Source organism: Pygocentrus nattereri, chromosome 8 (assembly GCF_015220715.1).
Source record: "Pygocentrus nattereri isolate fPygNat1 chromosome 8, fPygNat1.pri, whole genome shotgun sequence".
Lineage (NCBI taxonomy): Eukaryota > Metazoa > Chordata > Actinopteri > Characiformes > Serrasalmidae > Pygocentrus > Pygocentrus nattereri.
In genome coordinates, this window is record NC_051218.1 from 25,555,010 (window position 1) to 25,574,843 (window position 19,834).

Below are 19,834 nucleotides of genomic sequence, written 5' to 3' on the forward strand. Positions count from 1 at the left end.
ATGCACTTCTAAAATGTGTCCACAAGCATTTAGAGAAATCACAACTACTTTGGAACAACACGCTCTGGTAAGAACAAGGGAAAAAAACCCACATGAAATCTTTGGCAATAATTCAGCTGGTCAAGTATTATCCCTAGGACAATACATCCACAGGAAAGTACAAAGGCGGGACCAACATAATATGGAGCCATCTCTCTGCACACAGTACTGGGGCATTAGGTACAACCAAAGGAAACAATAAGTGCTGTACCAAGAGTACTGCAGAAAACTTGTTCTCATCAGCCAAGAAATTGAATCCAGGTGTTTCAACAAGACAAACAGCAAAATAACTCAAGGGGCTTTAGTGGCCTAACCAATCTGACCCAACACAATCTGAAAATTCCTAGAGGATTTTAAAACGGCGACCATCAGAAAGTCCTTTGTAACCCTGGGCAATTGAATATGGTTTGCCAAGAGAAATGGGAAAAATTGAAGCCCACAGTGCTGCAGCACATGGTTTATCATGACAACTGGAAGCTGTAACTGCCCACAATGGCTGTGTAACAAAATATATTTTAAACATCTTTATGCTTATAAAAACCTACATTTTGTTCATGTTTCTAAGTATAAAAAACTTCTTTGAAGTGGATCTATGCCCTGGAAGCATGTTAAAACAGTGTCTTATTACTGGTTTTCCCCTTATTTTATTTGCATCTTCCTTTCTAATGTCAAGGGCAGGCACACATGCAGTTTCAGGATTAGCAGGATCTGTAAGCAGGAAACATTCTACTTAGGAATTTCACTTTAAGCAGACTTATCTGGACTAACTCGTAATGATAAAATGTTATACACTGGCCTGAAATCAAAGTAAGCAAAGAAGAAGGGGAAAAAAAAAAAAAAAGATTGAGTAGAATTTGCAAAACTTAACTGGACATACCCTCACCTTCCAAATTCATGTTCAAGACCTCTAAACCTGCCCAAAATGGAGTTCAAGAGCATCTCGTATGGACTACATCTGGTAACAACAGTATATAAAATAACCATTATAAACTATAGGCATCATACTAGGGACACATTTTAGAGAGTGTTAATATGCATATGGAGAACAGAAAGCCATGTCACAGAAACTTTGGGAGTACTAAAATGCAGCGCATCTTCTGACAAAATTTGTTACAGCATGTGTCCTTTAATTGTCTTCAGTTTACATGTTAGACTTTGTTAGTCAAAATCTTTAAAACAACCCTTTATCTGTCCTGCAAAGAAAGGGCACTGGCTCTGAGCCAAGATGGAAGATGGTTCAAGTTGTAAAAGTGATTGTGTGACAGTTTTAGAATGATAATGCAGACTGTATGGGTATTCATATTTTTGCAGTCCTTTTTGATTAAAAAAATCTGTCCACATTCTGACTCACCCATGTATAGCAACACTACACTAAGTAAATTACTGTAAAATGGTAAATTATGTACTGCATGGAATTAAAACTTCACATTGTGCAAAATAAATAAGTGAATGAAAAACCTTTCTGAACCAATAAATAATCAGATTTTCTATCACAGGGGCATTATAGAACAGTTATTTGATTAACAGACCAGGCACATGCCTACTCTAATCTAAAAGCAGTTTGATGCATTGTTGTATAATAAGTTCTAGCAAGGGGAAAAAAGGGGAAAAGCAAAACTTCTATATAAACAAAAAGGCTTGAGGCTGGCATTCACAGACACACAATGATAAACACATTTACTCCAGAAAGCACTTAAAAACTGTGGTACAGGATTTACGAAATATTCAAAATTTGAATACATACTACAATTTTGTCTTCAGTAGTCTGAAAATCTTTAATGATCATCTGACCTTAGACTGCCAGGTTTTGGTTTAATACACATCATGCTTTAACTTTGCCAAATGTTGCCTGTCTGCAAGGGCTCAATACAATTACTTCCAAACAAATTTAAGAAACAAAAGGTTTATTAAAAAAAAAAAAAAAAAAAAAAAAAAAAAAAAAAGAAATTGTCAGGCAACTTCAGATGCGATGCAGCCTATATACAGAACTTAATTAGGAGCTTAAATTGTTTCTAAAAAACCAGTTCCAGCAAGTCAACATACTCTACTAAACAGCTGTTCCTTTACTTCCTGACGCTCAAGCATCCTTAACAGAAATTGAGCATTTAGCGTACGTTCCAGTCCTACAAATTTCAAACAAATCCCATATTCTCTTAAGTATAAGACTTAACATTCCAAAAATTCATACAAAGTCAACGCACGACATTTGTTATACAAGTAAAAATTAAATATGCCAACATTCACAAGGACAAAAACCACAGCAGTTCAAATGCATCTCTTAAAAGAAATAAGTGCTTACCTTATTACAGTGACGACCGATACCCATTAAAAAGTTGTCTGGCTTGATATCTCTGTGGATGAAATTTTTTGTGTGCACATACTCAATTCTGCTGATCATCTGGAAAATAAAATAAAATAAAAAAAAAAAAGGAGGGGGGGAGGTTGTTGACAGTTGATCAACATGTGCCACAGAAAAGATGGACTGGAATAAGCACATTAAGGCATATGTTAATGTATGATTTCATAATAAGCCTGACCTTACTCCAATCCAAAGAGCTCACACACAAATCTTTATACATACAAATTTAATGGAAACAAACAACTTTACAACTGTTTTTTAATCTCTGCACACTTACGAGTCTTTCTGTGCAAGATGGAGTGATTAGACTTAATTAACAAAACTACCCCGTTTCTGAAAGTTATTAAAAAATTTAGCTCAAAGAAAATTACACTTTAGATTTCACTATCCTCAACCAGTGAACTGCTGCCCGCAATGGCGAATTGTGAATTTAGTAAACTAGCCTACTGAAATGGTAGTGTTCATACAGTAATTAAGCTAAATGCATTTAATTAAAACATAGTAAAGCTTATATGCAAGTAAAACATGACTAAAGAGATATTACATTTTGGGCCTAGTTTTTGCTCGTTTCTACAATATACAACACTGCAACATGTCCTGTACTTGTGTGTAAAAAAATGGCCCTCTCAAATCAGAGAACCTTGAGCATGTTAAAGCAACTTCAAATAGTGGCATGTTATAAAAAAATTACATTTAAAACATGCTGTAAAATGGTCAAATCAGCCGCCACAAGTCTCACATTAGACACACAAAAAAGTAAACAGTAGAGCACGTCTAACCTATTTTACTGACTTCAGTAAAACAGGCTATGCTTTGATCACGATTCAGAGGGCTGAGATGCGATTATAAAACAATTACCAATGCATCTTATTTTCTATACATTTTTTTCCCACTGTGTGAAAACTTGGGACTATTAAAGCAAAGTATCTAATGATCCATAGTAAATTTACTAACTATCTTTTATTAATAAAACTAACGGAAGCAATGTGCCAAGTCAACTGGAAGGTCTCATTCACGGCTGTTATTAAGGGCACATGAGTTGCAGCCTGCCACTCATCTGTGATAAAATGCACAATTACAGTGAAATAAGATCCTGTGGTAATAGGTGACCATGTAGTAGATTACAGGAATCATGCCCGTTTTCTTCAGTAATTCCTTAACGGTTTTGGTCTTGTTGCAGAGTGGGGAGGGATGCTTTCTCTCAACTCCAAAATGTCCAACATAGCGTGATGGCCCCGGTTCTCAGAGTATGGATGCCAACTTGCGGCACCAGAATTAGATTTCTAGGTAAAAATAAAATCTTCCTTTGCAGTAAAATAAAGCTCTGCAGATTGTTTCGATGTTCAAAAACAGTTTTAACAGTAAAAGATCAATGCTGGGATTGACGTAGCCTATAACGGCTAATTCACCTAGCTAGTAGCTAACAAAAAGTCAAAGAGAAAGATTTAAGATGATAATCAATAAAGAAGATTAATAGACTTTAGAATTTATAAATCAGTCAGATGTTTCCCCCGTTACGTTTAATTGGCAACTAGAAACTCACACAGAGAAAAAAAAAAAAAAAAAGAAAAAAAAAAAGTGAAAGTCAGTTTCTCGTTCTCCAGCTTCTTGTTAGAATTTTGACGTTCCACCTTAAATAGTGCAGCAGCTCGATTCTGGCGCCTCAGGCACCATTTAAAGTGGAACGGGAAGATTCAAAGGAGAAGCTGGAAAAAGAGAACTGACTTTAGCCTCATAAAAAGTGGACCATTCAGAGACATTTTACAAGAAACTGTTCTACTTTTGTTTGACATCAGCACATACGGAGACATATTTACAGCCAAAATGGTAAAATGGACTCAATGCTGTAGCTCCCAAGGTGGTTTGATTTCTGTCGAAAAGATGCACTAGCTTTTAATGTAGCGTGCAGGCCAGACTGTCCAGGCACTGCACTTCTTCACTTGCAAAGTTCCGCCTTGTGTGTTCTGTCAACAGTACGTTATTTAAAACTTAAAAAATTTGTGGGCATTGTGGGAAAATAGTGTAGGCAGAGACACAATATTGAAATTCATAAAAATAAGAATCTCACTGCATTAAGCAATATTTTCCTAACAATATGAAACATTGGTCCAAGACGGTCACCCTATGTATGTGTAGCATACTCTCAGAATGAGCTCTAATTGGCTCTTTGCTAACAATACTTGAAAAACTGCATAATAAACCTGAACACTTGTACACATCTTCAAGATCACCAAGTGGAGGGTACATTACAAATCACTTCTTTTCTAAAGGCAGCCTTACCTGATCTGCAAGCATAAGAACTGTTTTCATTGTGAATCTGCGGGAGCAAAAGTTAAAGAGATCCTCCAGACTGGGACCCAGGAGATCCATCACTAGAACATTATAGTCCTTTTCTTGGCCATACCACCTACAAACAACAAATATACAAAGTATGAAGATTTATCATCATCAATGCATTTACTAAAGCATGAAATCAATTGCAATATGCAAGCAATTACCACTGCCTTAAAGACCTACATGTCAAGCAGTACACTCCATAAGAAAGTTTGACTTTTTCCCAACATATCTGAAGATAGATATCGTCTTCATTTAAACAGTGCTGACAGATAAATGGTAATATAATTTAAGTGACACTAATGACACTAAATATCTTATATTAGGGATGCAACGATACAGGTAGCCGATACCATGCTCCATTATTCATACTCAGACTCGATAGGCTTCAATTCAAACATTTGATACTAGCTGGTATCATATGACGCAAGCCAGGTGTGCATTGCCACACTAATAAACTACTAAAGCTGATGGTGAATGAGGGTCTGTCTTACTGAAACCTCAGATATTTGGTCTGGTGTGTTCTTTGTTATTGCGGTGTGTGGTACTATGATGCATAGCTCAAAAGGTGCTATCTGAGGGCTTCAGGAAGGAGGTTGTAGATACCTACGCATCTGGGAAGGGGTATAAGAAAATAACCACAATCATTCCGAGAATCAATCATTCCATTCTCCAAGATCATCTACAAGAGAAGACTTAAAAGAACTCCGCGGCTAGAGTTCTCACCCATACTCAGCGTTCAGGGCACATCACCCCCATTCTCTCTCAGCTACACTGGCTATCGGTCCCGTGCCGTATAAAGTTTAAAATTTTACTACTCACTTTCAAAACCTTGCATAACCTGCTCCCCCTTACCTCTGAGAACTTCTGACCTCTTACACTCTCTCTCGCTCTCTCAGATAGCATGGCACCCAAACTCTAATTCTCTTCCTCCTCCTCCCCGACCACACATTTTTCTTGCTCTTCCACTGCTTAGTTTGTTTTCATTTTTTTTTTGCCCATGCTATGTGAAACAACCTTGGGTTTGTGAAAGGCGCTATATAAACATTATTAAAAATCACTGGCAACTTGTCCAGGCCAGGAATACCCTAGCAGATTTAACCGAAGAGTACGTCTCTGTCCCAAACAGACCAAGTAATTTTATGTTAATAAATGACTGCATAACTATACTGGTTTACAGCAAATTAACTAACATCCTAAGAAGCTTTAGCAGCGTTAAGTCACGTTGGCTCCTCACAACTACAATGCTCATATTTTAGTATTAACGCATTCCCAAGCAATAGAAGTGAAAGAAAGAGCACTGAAAAGATTGCGGCACTGGAGAGTGGGAAAATGTTAGCTTCTCAGGCTAGCTTTTTTAGCAGCTGATTAACTTGAAGCAGCACTGTCACGGCAAATTGAAAAACAAGCAAAATAAATAAATAAATAAAAATCCACATTGCAGTTTAGGCTTTTACACAGCGAACATCAGATATGTTGCAGTTCTTCCACCCCTCAAAACTACTATGACAGAATAGAGAAATCCAGATGTCTGCTAGCTTGTTTTGAATGCTATGATAAGCTCTGACATGGATGCGTTAGGAGTTATGGTAGTAAGGCTGTGTGATCCATCATTGACGTACCGAGTCAGCCTTGAAATAAATGATTGGACATTTACTATAATATGCAATGATACTGAATGATATGAATTTATCGTGATAACATTTTTGGCCATATTGCCCCGCTTGCACTCACAGTCGTGATTTTTTTGCAGCTTATTTTAAGGCTTGCTTTCTTAATTTCATCTCCCTTTGCTGCCACCATAGATCTTACTTGTTTTATGAATAAACAAATCAGCCCCATTTACAGAGTTCTTTCATTGAGTTTCTAATGTTAAAAGATATTTAACCCTTATTTACTTACTTATTTTGACAAATTTATTACACATTCACAGTTTAAATGTGATTTGAAGGAGTAGTATTCTGTAAACTGGGGTGGTGAAAGAGTGCCTCTTTCAGTGACCGGGGGCAAGAGGAAAAAAAGAACAAAAACAAACAACTTACTGAAGATTGTGAGAGTAGAGGTGGGGGGGGGGGGGAGCTAACTTCCTTCAAAACTGCTCCAAAAAGTAAAGGCCAACTATAAAATTTACCCTATTCCATTTTGTAGGTGATTAAATATTATCGTTATTTCTTTCGACCCACAGCAATGCAGATACGACTGCCTGCCCCAATACAGCTAATCCAGCTCACTGAGCACTTGATAATCAGTTGATGAGCTGGACCAGGTGTTTTAAGGCAAACAATAGTTAAAACCAAGCAGAGCTTAAGATCATCACAAGCAGAATTAAGAAACACTAATTTAGCAAGCTTGGCAGCTGTTTTAGCTAGCCATTTAGCAAACACTACTAGGTTAGATAACTCTTGCAGCTGAAAACCCAAAAAAGAGGCACAGCTTCATTCAGCAGCTAAGGCTACCGTCATTTTATGGTTCTAAATGACCTAGCACTCGCTCACAGATAGTGGCCTTCTGCAAATACCTACAGTAAAATACAGAAAACATGGAGAAACCTTGATCAGTTATTATGCTTCTGAACTATAGAACTCAATTCCATCTTCTTTTAGACAGTCAAGGTCAGTTCACACTTTCAAGAAGCATCTAAAGACGTATAACTTAGCATTTAATTAAACTACATCGTGTGGTATGTATCTTTAATTTGACCTGTTATTTCTTATTCTAAATTAATACTTTAATACTTATACTTGTGTAAGGATCACCTGTGTGTAAAGTACTTTGAGCTGCCACCTACATGAAAAGTGCTACATAAATAAAATATTTGTATTTACAACATTTTGGATGTTGTGATACATAAAATATTGCTTGTGGATTTTATTTTATTTTATTTGAATCTTTTGGCACAAAATTAACTCAACGCACTGTGGAATTAATCAGTGTCTCTTCATTCAGGAGGCTCCTTCATATGCAGTTGAAAAATGTGTCCTTTTCCCATGGCAATGAAGGACCCAACGGGTACATCCTTCTCCAGACATCATATACATGCCGGTAAGGATTCGAGAACACGGTGGCAACAGCAAATGGCGGCTGACGAGTACACTTTTAAATATAAGTATTAGGTTTAAGCTCAGGCGAATGGCGAACGATGCAGATGTTAAAAATCTCATCAGTATCCGCGGACCAGCTCCAATACATAAACACCACAACTAAAAAGTTTCTGGCTCCATCTTTAAAGAACTTGACAAGAGCAGTATTTGGTGGTGCAGTGGCAAGGGTGGGAACAGTGGTGCTGAGACACAAACCCACTGTAGGGCAGACCATCTCATTTTGGTTCAGCCTTCACGGGTCTAAGCAGCCTTTGAAGGACACGCCTCAGTAGACCGTGTCCTCCAAAGGATCCGGCCCCTGACTTGGGACAAATTGAATGCATCTTAGCATGGCTGCCACAGGGTATTAAAGCACTACACGCAGTAATGGATTGAAGAGGCAATGAGGAAAGAGAGAAAACAACTTGAAACTGTTTGCTAGCATGTAGTTTGAATAGCAAGTATACTAGCCAAAGTAGTAGCTACTCCAGCTGAAGTGGTCATGATTAACCTGTCTGGAAGGTGATGCAAGCTTAGCTTTTATCAAACTTAGCTTTTGATAAAAGAAGATAAATACTGATAAAAGGTTACAAAATGAAAAACGTTTCACAGTGCATGCTTAGACAATCAAACTATGCTCTAGAGCTCCCCGAAATTAACTAAAGCAGTTACAAAATAGTTCACATATTACCAATAACTGTTCTATGTAAATAAACTGAAAAGTGCATTGTAGTTCAGGTTACAATTCCATGGCTTGAACAAAAAAAATAAAATTCCCCACACAGGAGAAAAAAAAAAAAAAAAAGAAAAAAAATGACTGTAGTTTCAAAATCATACACAGTTGTGTATTTCAAATGTTTAACTCATTGAACTATATTTTATCTATATAGGGTACAGCGTAGAAGTCGATACGCTTTTTTCCAGGGCTGATGACTGACTATTATAGTATATAGAGACATCAATAACATCTGGGGAGACTTTTCCACAGATTTGATGTTTGTGGTGTGAACATGTACAGAAAGTCTTACATCAACATACATTAAATGAATATTAGAACATTATAAAAATAAATGGCTGAGCTTTATAAGGTATAATTAAAAGGTAAAGTATAGGTTACAAAATATAGTAACTCACATTATAATGTTATCTTTAAACAGATAAAAATAGCTCTCAACAATGTTTCAAAGTCAATGACATTTGCAATAATGCTGAACATAGGGACTTCAAAAAATTGAATTAAAAAAAGACATTCACCGAATTTCTATATAAAGCATACATAGTATAGCTGAATGTTGAAAACGCACACATCAGGTGTAGAGCTTGCATTTTCAGTATGTAGTTACAAGAAAGCTAAATGGGCTAAAACTGCATAAAGCGTACGCTAACCAAATGCACAGAAGTTTAAGTGTTACAGCAAAAATATTACAGCAAGCACCTGAGCATTCATGTAGTAAAATTTGTCACTTTGTAGAAAGCAATAATTAATTTATTTAATTTTGTTGTTTAATCTTTGGAAGTACCAAACTGCAGCTGTTACTTTCAAAACAGAAATGAAAACGACCAGAACATTTATATGTAATAGATAAATTATAAAGTTATGATTTTACAAATAACTTGCTATTTTCTGGAGGCCTGTCTGGAATTGTACTGCACATGCATTTCGAATGTGTTTAAGCCACTTCAGAAGTGGGAGCTGTTGCTCAAGTGCTCAGAAGCCTCACCCTCAACAAACATGATGGCTCAAGCTGCATGTACAAGTCTGGCTAGAATAAGCAAAATGATATGACTGAGCTGTGGATTACATAACTTTGCATTATGCTTCTTCCTCTAGATGTGGAAGCTGGCTGTAGCAATATTTCATTGAATCACTAAATCATGATTCCATTTGTGACTTTTCACTGCTTCTTCAAACCCTTGCAGTATTTTTAAATATGTGCCTTCTTTTACATTGATACAGTAGTTACATGGCAGTAGCTATTAAAGGCAGCAGAGCTCAAAGCTTCTTCTATAAGAATGTTGCCAATCCAATCCTTAAGGGTTTAGCATTGCATTCCAATTCACACTTAATTCAACTCATCAGCTAATGAGCAAGGCCTTTATGAGCTGAATTTCAAGTGTTAGAAAAGGTCTAATCTCCGTAGGACTACTGCCCTCCAAGACTTGAGATTGACAACCCTGTTCTTACATAGATTCTATATTTGTCTCCCCTTTTGCTACACATTTGTTATGTCGGAGATACGACCCTGGGAACAAGCGTCCCCAAGTTTTCTCCTTTGTTGGAGACACTGATCACACTCAAAGCAGCTACTATTTTAAGCAAGAATCTGAAGTGATTCAATATCTTAAGGCTTTAAGTTTCATAGTTACACTACACCAGAATTTCTTTAGAGCAGTAATAATCAGGATTCAACTGTGAATCTCTGATGCGCCATTACACACGATTCACAAATAAGTACAGTATCAAGAGCAAGTTGCCATTAACCACCGTTACGTTGATTAGGCCCATGAATGGTAAGAGGTCAAGCTTGAAAGCTCTACTCATTTCACAGAATTAATAGGTTTTCAGCGTTCCTCAAACTACACATTACTTGCAGATCACTTATGTTTCTCCAACAACACAGCAATACTTTTTGTGCAATCGGAACTAAGGTGATGCATGTCAAAGTGACTTCTTAGCTAAGAGACACTAGCATCCTTATTTTTACCTCTTTGTAGACTTGGACATAGCAACACATCGCTGACATTGATAGGAGCGTGCAGTGTAACAAGGCTACACTGTAAATCACCAAGCCTTCACTCTCTACAACACAGAGCGCATACCTTTGTAAATCACAAAATGAGTTATTTTGGTTGCACAAGTTGGGGTCAATAATAACTGTGCGCAAACTTGGAGGAAGTTGAGAGGAATGCACTCATTTCACATTAGCCATTTGCTGTACATTAGAGATGTCAGAAGTTGTTTTCAGATGCGTGTTCCAAGTATTTAATTGTCCTGTTTAAATCCAATCAAACAGAACTTCATGATATCAAGAAAGCATACTATGACAGTGTTGTAATTCAGTCACTTTAACAAATGTTATACTGCCCAGCTCTCATCAAAACTATTTACTGTTGTGCTTCTGGCTGTGGATGTAGAAGGGAATGCTGCACTGGGCACTCTGAGGCAGAGAAATTTGGCATGGGGTGAAATTCACTTTATCTGTGGGTGTAAGGGTAAGGGTGACTGACAAGGAGTACTCAATTACTCGTTCAGAAATGCAAACAAATATTCAAAGTACTTATATTTATTTATAAAAAACAACAACAACAAAACAAAACACAGCACCTGTTCAGGTCAGCCCTAATGTCTAATCACATTATTGCTCCATTATTGCTCATGGATAGTCTACATTCAATACTACGATCCAACCTGATAACTTCAAGCATACAGAAACGTGGTAGAGTATGCTCAGAAATGGTCAGAAACCAAAATGTCATGTTTGTGGCAAATACAAATAAAAAAACCAAATTTAATTCAGGTATAAATGTATTACTTGTTTGCCTGTAACTAATGAAATCCCTTGTTTGCTTCTGACTTTTGACACTTTTTAATCAAGAGATGGGTCTTAGAAGAGGGTGTTCACTTGGACTTCCTATTGGTCAACTGATTTGGAGTGCAAGGTCTTCTGAGCACAGCCACTCAGTGGAAACCACCCCTAGCATGGTGGAACACACTCTACTGCTTTGAGTGCAGCATTTTGTCTATATGTGATAGTTAAATTATAGTGAACATTAATGTTTGTGTGTCCTGTGTTGACATGTCCAAGAAGATAAATTATTTTGGATACTGACAAACTCAGTTGCTCAAGAATGAAAGAAGCTGTATCGTTTTTTGAGGTTGCAGCTGTCAGCCTACCAACATCCACTAAAGGGCTAACTAGACTGGCCATACCAACACCCCTGATTCAGCTCATATCAGTTAAAGAGCTGCATCAGGTGTTTAAGGGAAGGAATAACTACAACCCTATGGAACTGCGGGTCATCAGACGCTGCTCTTGGAGTAGGTATGGCTACGTGTTTCGAAGACCTGTCAAATAGAAAGGGGGGGGGGGCTAAATGACTAACAATTTCAAATGTTGGAAAATGATTAGAAATCTTTTTTGAAAGATTACGTTTGATTTAACTTGTCTGCATTCAAAATATTTGACATTTTCTACTTAACATTTTCCTTGTGGACATAGTATGTAGAATGTCTGCAAGCTAGAAATATCAAGTTGCTTAACTAAATTAACACAAACAAGCTGTTGTGACTGTCACGCACAGTGCTGTCTTATTGTTCAGGTGTGGGGGTTATCAAATGACAGTTCCTAGACTAAAGTCCCAGAAAGTGCTAGAAAAGTGCTGGCGTTGTAAAGCTTGAAAGTTCAGCAACACAAAACGAAAATTTTGTAGCACACAAAGGAGTCCATTTTTATTATGCAAAGCAAACTTACCATTATTATTATAATAACTATTTTATACATGCACTGTGAGAACTCCGACACCACTAATCAACTTACTGAAAAACAATCTACATTAAAATCAGAAACAGATTAAAAAAAAAAAAAAAAAAAAAAGATATGGCTTGAAATTAAATCCAAGCGAATTCTACATGAATTAGATGGCGCCTACTGAAAAATGTGTAGTTTAAAGACAAATCTTTAATGTCAAGTAGCATCCTGCAGTTTTGTTTCATTTTACCCATGTTTTACAGAGTCAGAGCACAAATACAAAATGCACTGGCAAGAGCTCAGGAAAGTTGGTGGCAGACATCTTGTCTGTTTACCATCTAATATCACTTTTCCCCCTTTGGTACATTTTAATTTCTTCATCAGTCTACTGGAATCTGCTATGTTCTACATTTCCCTGCTACAGCCATATAAATATGGCTTTTGATGATGCATTTCCCCCCCCAAAAGCATACTTAACTATAAACACAATAAGCATGATTCATTTATTCCATCAACGAACTCAATTTTGCTAGCTGCAGATGAAAGCTCCTCCATGGACCACTGCTGCTAAACTGCTAAGCTTAAGGTTTTCCCATGTGGAACATATGCATCTTTGTACATACCACATATTCTCTGTTTGCATGCACCGAACCATAGTCAGTTTGGTGACTGTTTAAGACAACTACACGTAAAGTTACACTCCTACTAAATCAATTTACCTCCTTTTTACAATAGTTAAAGTAATTGTACTATGCTATAAACAATTCTTCTGTAGTATCTATAGTAAAGAATTAAATCACAAGATTCTGGTTTAAATCCTGCAAATCTACCTTTAAAAAAAACCTTATTCCAGAGGTAGACAGCTAAACTAATATTGAGAATGTTTCTATGATTCTGATACACAAACACAAAAGTTTAGAACATGGATAGTGCAGGGAGATTCACTCAAGAGAGGCCCCAATATTCTGTAATAACTCCTACTAGGACAAAGCAACCTAAACGAAACAACGTGCTCCTCAGTATATGGAGCTTCGAACAAGCCAGGATGCCCCTGCATGAGGGCGATGAGGCAAGTGCTGGACAGCTGTTGCAATGTTTAACCTCCGTTTGCAACTTCCAGGTGCATACCCCTGTACCCCTTCAGGTGTCTAACAGAAAACAGATCACTTACATACACACACACACACACACACACACACACACACACATCCATGTCTGTTCAACCAGGCTCTAGATTGCATGCAGAAAGGTGAAAATAGTTGGTTTTGGGGATTTGTTCACCATTGGTTCTGCATTTTTAGTGGCAAAATGTCAAATGCTGGTGCCAGGGGCACATGAACATCAGCAATGTCAAGCCCTGCATGATTAATGTTTTAAATTCTATGCTGGGTGAACAAATTAACATGCCAGATTCTGACATCCCCTTTTTTATAATCATTAGCAATGTAATGCTTTATATGCATTTAGGTTGTAAATCACATTTGTCTGAAGCATTATTTAATTAACAGTGTTCGTATGAACTTACCAGCCTTTCCAAGCATATGTTAAATAAGCTCTGCAGTCCATTGCAATAAATCTCAACTAGGGCTTAAGCTGTAACATTTCCACTCATGCCACCTTTTGCTTGACTGTTGTCAAACTCCAGGTGCTCAAAAACTTCTTACATTTTTGTGAATATAGGAATATTAAAATATAGTCGTATTAAAAACATGAATCTTGCACAATTTAAAAAAAAAAATATTTACAGAACACCAAAATGTATTAGGGTGTTCCCTGTACTCCCCTACTCTTGTCAATGATGGCATGCAGCGATTGGCAGGGGTCCAAAAAAGACAGCTCTTAATTGCCAACCGCAACTTTTAAGCTACAAATAAATGAATAAACTTTATTTATGAAAATGTGTTCTCTCTGTATTCTGCCATGGCCAAGGTCCTTTTTACAGTGAGTGTAATGGCTGATCTTTACTGTTCCCTGCTCTCCACCTATACAGTTAATAATACCTTGGTGGATAATAGTATTAAACCAGTGAATAGTATGTTAAATGGTTTTTGATGACATTTTTAAACTCATACAAACATTGCGTGTATTAATTACAAAAGTATTAATTTATTTGTTTACATTTATTTACTGTGACTTATTCAATACATTTATTGCTTACACTTAACTGAATTTTAGCACTGACAACCTGATAAGTTATATGTCCATTTTAATGTCAGCAGCACTTCTTTTACTAAACAAAAATTTTATTCAGTCACTCAATTATGTCCTTACAGTATTTAGAGTTTCCTCATAAGCATGTACAATAGTGCTGGCAAATGAGCACAAAAAAATTAGCATTTTGCTGTTTACATATATGTATGTGTGTGATATATATGAACAAATAAATAGAATAAATGAATAAAACCCAGCTAATTTCAAGTCAAATTTGATCCTAAATGCAATTAATAACCATAGTTACAGTTTTTGGATTCGGTTTCAAAAAGTCACACCTATCTTGAAACCTGACAATCTGGCTGGTAGCACAAAGAGTCTCTGAACAGGTTTTTCTATGGCACCTACGTCGAGACAGAGTTGCAACAGGTCTTCTGCACCCCGTGCAAAGCTAAATCTATTTTCACATTTAAATGCGGGACATTACCAGGTTAGTTTAACAGTGTAACACAAATATTCACCTGAAAACAAGAACATTTTACATAAATGACAGTCAGCCAATATACATTTCCGCGAATATGCTACATGTTTAACAACAAGCGTTGGACATTTTAAAAATCTGGCTTGTGTGCTGTGACACCTTGGCTCCATACTCCACTGGCTCCTAGAGTAAAACTACCAGTCACCTTGATAAACATTAATACCAGACCCGAAAACTTGTTTTCGACATCACACGGCCGCCATTTTCTAACCGAGAGGGAAGACATGTTGAACAAACACAACAAAAGAGGAGCGGCCATTTGCAACTCGCATCGATAACAGTGAGCTAACTCGGCATCGAAACTTGTTTCATTATTGTGTGCTAAAAAAACACCACGAGCTTACCTGATGTGTGGAATTCCAACTCCCCCCTGAAGAATTTTATACAGCTTGCTTTCATACAAGAGCTGTGGGTGTCTGGCTTTCTGCGACTCCAGTTTTACTGCGACCTCCTAAATACAAAACACCAAGCACCAGTGTAATGGAAGCTTCAGCGACTGTCAGTACATTAAGTTATATATAGCCAGCACAATATAGAGCTCGACTGGAATAAGGTGTGTTCACCTACTAGCACGCTAAAATCAGCGAATTTCAAAGACATTTATCAAACCGTAAAATGTAAGCAGAACAGCCATGTTAGCTAACGTTAGCTAACCAGCTAACATTATGTTTGAAAGTACGGAAGCAGAATTTTCTCCGCTGCGACCAAAGCCCAGTCTGAAACGGCTTGGGCCTAACTTAGTCTGTGTATTTACGTAAGCGATGTAGGTTATTTAGATACAGAATAAAGATTAAGTTCACCAATATATTTCGAACTTACCTCTCCGTTTGTGATGTTGATTGCCAAGTAAATGTCACCAAATGATCCAGATCCAATTTTTCGGACAAGCTTGTATTTCCCACCGACTATAAATTCGGCCTTAGAACCACTGCTACTAGCCATGTCTTTCGAGCTCCTAGAAACACTCAATCGAAGTAAAACAACGGCGTCTTCTAATAAAAAAAAGTGTCCCTTTAATCTGCTTATTACTAGAAAGCGATTAGTTTAGGGACATACAGCTATCTGTCTATTGTTCGATTCAGTTCGCCTGAAACAACGCTAACTAGCTAGCTAACGAACAGTTGCTATCTATCTGGAATCTAAGTTACTATTACTTACAATCATGAAATTCTGATATTTAGGCTCATCTGGAGACAAACAAGTAAATTCTGCCTCAAAGTGTGTTTCGACGACGCGGTTATTAACCTTAAATCCAATCGATTAACTTCCAATTTTCCAATCGCGTTAGCTACTAGCACGCCATAAACTCGCTAAGCCAGCTAGCCTCTAGCAGAGAGGAAGGACAGTTTTCGACGCGTTCTCTAAACCACCTCAAACAGAGGGGCGATTTTATCCTCGGATGAAGGTTATATTCCGATGATTTAAGCATACATAAACGAAGTATCCTTTTCTGTTGCAATATTAAAGAAATATAACGAGCTGCCACTTTCTTTCCAAAGCGCAACCCACTCACTCCGCCATCTCGTCGTTCTGCCGTTCGTCTCGAGGTGATTAACTGCGCTCCTTTTCTCGGAGCGATGACCTGCTGCTGCCGGCAGGGGACAGGTTTCGTGTGATGTCACGGAAACGAGCATATGAATGCGGGAACGCACACGAGGACGTGATTTTCTTTTGTTTGTCTTTTCGTCTCTTGCCCTTTACCTTTTCTCTGCAGTAAGAACATGTAAATTAGTTTATATCAGTTATACACAAAAGAGTCACGTGTTCCCCGCCCTGTCCTCGTGGCTCGCTGAACTGTAAGGGGGGCCTCTGACAGATTTCACTAATACTCAGTGTTCAAAAAGGGCAATACGTAGTTATTTGAGGAAATCCCCACAAGGATAAATGCCTGGCTTATTTTCTCACCTAATAAAATGAGGCCAAACACATTTACTAAATGGTGCTCTAACTGTGTGTCCTTCAACTCCAGTCATGGGCACTCACTACCATAAAGAGTTTCAGATATTAGCAACTTTCCTGATCCATTCCATAAAGAGCTGAATCAGGCATGTAGGGTCAGGGAATATTTTAAACAGTGCAGAGCAGTGCGTCCCCAGGACTGGACTTTTATCTGTATGACAGCATTCTTGGTATTTATTCCTCCAGATTTTTTTGTACATTTGTATCATTTTTAATTGATTAACACATCTATTGCAGATCATTTAAAACCTATGTTTAATTGAAAATTGTACAAGGACATATCATATCAAATGATGAAACTGAGAAATGTTTCTTTTTTTTAATATAAGCCCATTCTGAATTTGATGCCAGCAAAACCTTTTAAAAAGGTGGGACGGGGCAACAAAAGTAAAATTGAATTGCAAAACAAAAAAACACACTTAGTGGAAACTAGGTTAATTGGTAACAGCATTAAAAGAAGACACGATTCTGTAGTGAAAATCACTGCATGTGCTCAGGAATGATTTCTGAGAGCTGAACTCTGTTCAAACTGTTTGTCACTGCAACCACAAAAGTAAGTCAAAACTTGACCATGCAGAGAAGAAACCTAAACATAAACAGGAGCCAGAACGGTCACCGCTTTCTCTGGGCCCAGGCTCAGTTACGATGGACTGAGGTGAAGGAAAAGTGTCCTGGCGTCCAGCACATGAAAATTTGAAATTCTTTTTGGAAATCATAGATGCCATGTAATCCGATCTAAAGAGAAAACTGACCACCTGTCTTATTATCAGTGCATAATTCAAAAGCCAGCATCTGTGATGATATGGATGTGTGTTAGTGCAAATGGCATGCGTAACTTGCACATCTGTAAAGGAACAATTAAGGCTGAAAGACATATATGCAGGTTATGCTGCCAACAATCTTTTGCATTGTGTCTTGCTAATTGCCAATAATTTGCACAACAGCATGTGAAATTGATTGTCAATCAGTGTTGCTTCCTAAGTGGACAGTTTGATTTCACAGAAGTTTGATTTACTTGGAGTTATATTGTGTTGTTTAAGTGTTCCCTTTATTTTTTTGAGCAGTTTATATATATATATATATATATATATATATATATATATATATATATATATATATATATATATATATATATATATTGATTGACAATCAATTTCACATGTTGTTGTGCAAATGGAATAGACAACAGGTGGAAATTATTGGCAAATAGCAAGACACACTCAATAAAGCTGCAGGTGGGGACCACAGACCACTTCTCAGTACCTATGCTTTCTGGCTGATGTTTTGGTCACTTTTGAATGTTGGTGGTGCTTTCACACTCGTGGTAGCATGAGACGGACTCTACAACCCACACAAGTGGCTCAGGTAGTGCAGCTCATCCAGGATGGCACATCAATGCGAGCTGTGGCAAGAAGGTTTGCTGTGTCTGTCAGCGTAGTGTCCAGAGGCTGGAGGCGCTACCAGGAGACAGGCCAGTACACCAGGAGGAGTAAGTGGAGGAGGCCGTAGGAGGTCAACAACCCAGCAGCAGGACCGCTACCTCCGCTTTTGTGCAAGGAGGAACAGGAGGAGCACTGCCAGAGCCCTGCAAAATGACCTCCAGCAGGCCACAAATGTGCATGTGTCTGCACAAATGGTTAGAAACGGACTCCATGAGGATGGTATGAGGGCCCATTGTCCACAGATGGGGGTTGTGCTCACAGCCCAACACCGTGCAGGACACTTGGCATTTGCCAGAGAACACCAGGATTGGCAAATTCGCCACTGACGCCCTGTGCTCTTCACTTGCTCTTGACTTGTTTTAAGGACATGACAGTTGGATCAGCCTGTAATGTGTTTTTCCACTTAATTTTGTGTGTGACTCCAAATCCAGGCCTCCATTTGTTAATAAATTTGATTTCTTGTGTGATTTTGTCAGCACACTCAACTTTGTACAGAACAAAGTATTCAATGAGAATATTTCATTCATTCAGATCTAGGATGTGTTATTTGAGTGTTCCCTTTATCTTTTTGAGCAGTGTATGTATGTGCATATATATGTGTAACAAAAAACATGCTACATACCTCGACGTATGTTTAATCGATTGCATTACATGCAATGCTGGCAGTGATCTCCATTTTCTGACACATGAAAAGGTATGGGGGTATGCACCCGGAAGTTGCAAACGAAGGTTAAATGTAAACTACCTCATCAATCAGATGCAGGGACATCCCGCCTTGTTCAAAGCTCCATGTACTGAGAAGCACATTGCGCATTGTTTCATTCAGATTGCTTCATTCTAGAGAGAGTAATTACAGAATATTCACGGCCTCTTTTGAGTGAATCTCCCTGTATATACCCGCCAATTCATTAAGTACACCTCCCTTCTCCTTGTTTCAACACTCGTTACTCATTTCATCATCTATACTTACTATGTTGGTGAATGTTGTAGTTCTGTAATTGAAGACTGTGATCCACCTGTTTCTCTACATTGTTAGCAAGGACTCTTATTGGTATAGTGTAGGGCAGTTGCGCTGGTGGGGGATTGAACCGCAGTCTTGCGTAAAATGCAGAAGTGTTACCCACTAAACTACACTCACAATTCACATATGTAAAGTATGAGCGTGCTTATGTATAAATACAATACATACAACATAAATTGCATTGTTCTTCCCATTACAATTTAACAAAATGATCAATAAAATATGCTTGTGTGCAGCATTTTTACATATATAATACAATAATCAATTAATTGGGGTGAAATGTTTTTAAATTAAATATTTAAAATATTAACCTTGCGTAAATATCATTCTCTGGTAAAGAGATCCTTCTTGGATTGGTATTGAAGCTGTGGTTTGCTTATTAAGAAAATCATTGCTTAAATGGAGCTGTTTGTGTAAGATTTTGCACAATGTTCATAAC

The 19,834-nt window shown here is 37.7% G+C and overlaps 1 protein-coding gene across 4 annotated transcripts in view; it reads right to left on the reverse strand.

Annotated features, from left to right (window-relative positions):
* csnk1a1 (casein kinase 1, alpha 1) overlaps positions 1-16,552 on the reverse strand; it is a 48,298-nt gene extending 31,746 nt beyond the window's left edge. For 2 of the 4 annotated variants that reach the window (XM_017713399.2, XM_017713398.2), the window contains exons 1-4: positions 15,793-16,552; positions 15,318-15,424; positions 4,679-4,805; positions 2,339-2,437 (exon numbers count right to left, since the gene is read on the reverse strand). In XM_017713399.2, coding sequence (XP_017568888.1) covers positions 2,339-2,437; positions 4,679-4,805; positions 15,318-15,424; positions 15,793-15,915 — 456 coding nt within the window. In that variant the 5' untranslated portion in view covers positions 15,916-16,552. The remainder of the gene's footprint in view (positions 1-2,338; positions 2,438-4,678; positions 4,806-15,317; positions 15,425-15,792) is intronic. The other 2 variants (XM_017713397.2, XM_017713401.2) reach the window with 2 other exon arrangements.
* Between the last annotated feature and the right edge of the window lie 3,282 nt (positions 16,553-19,834).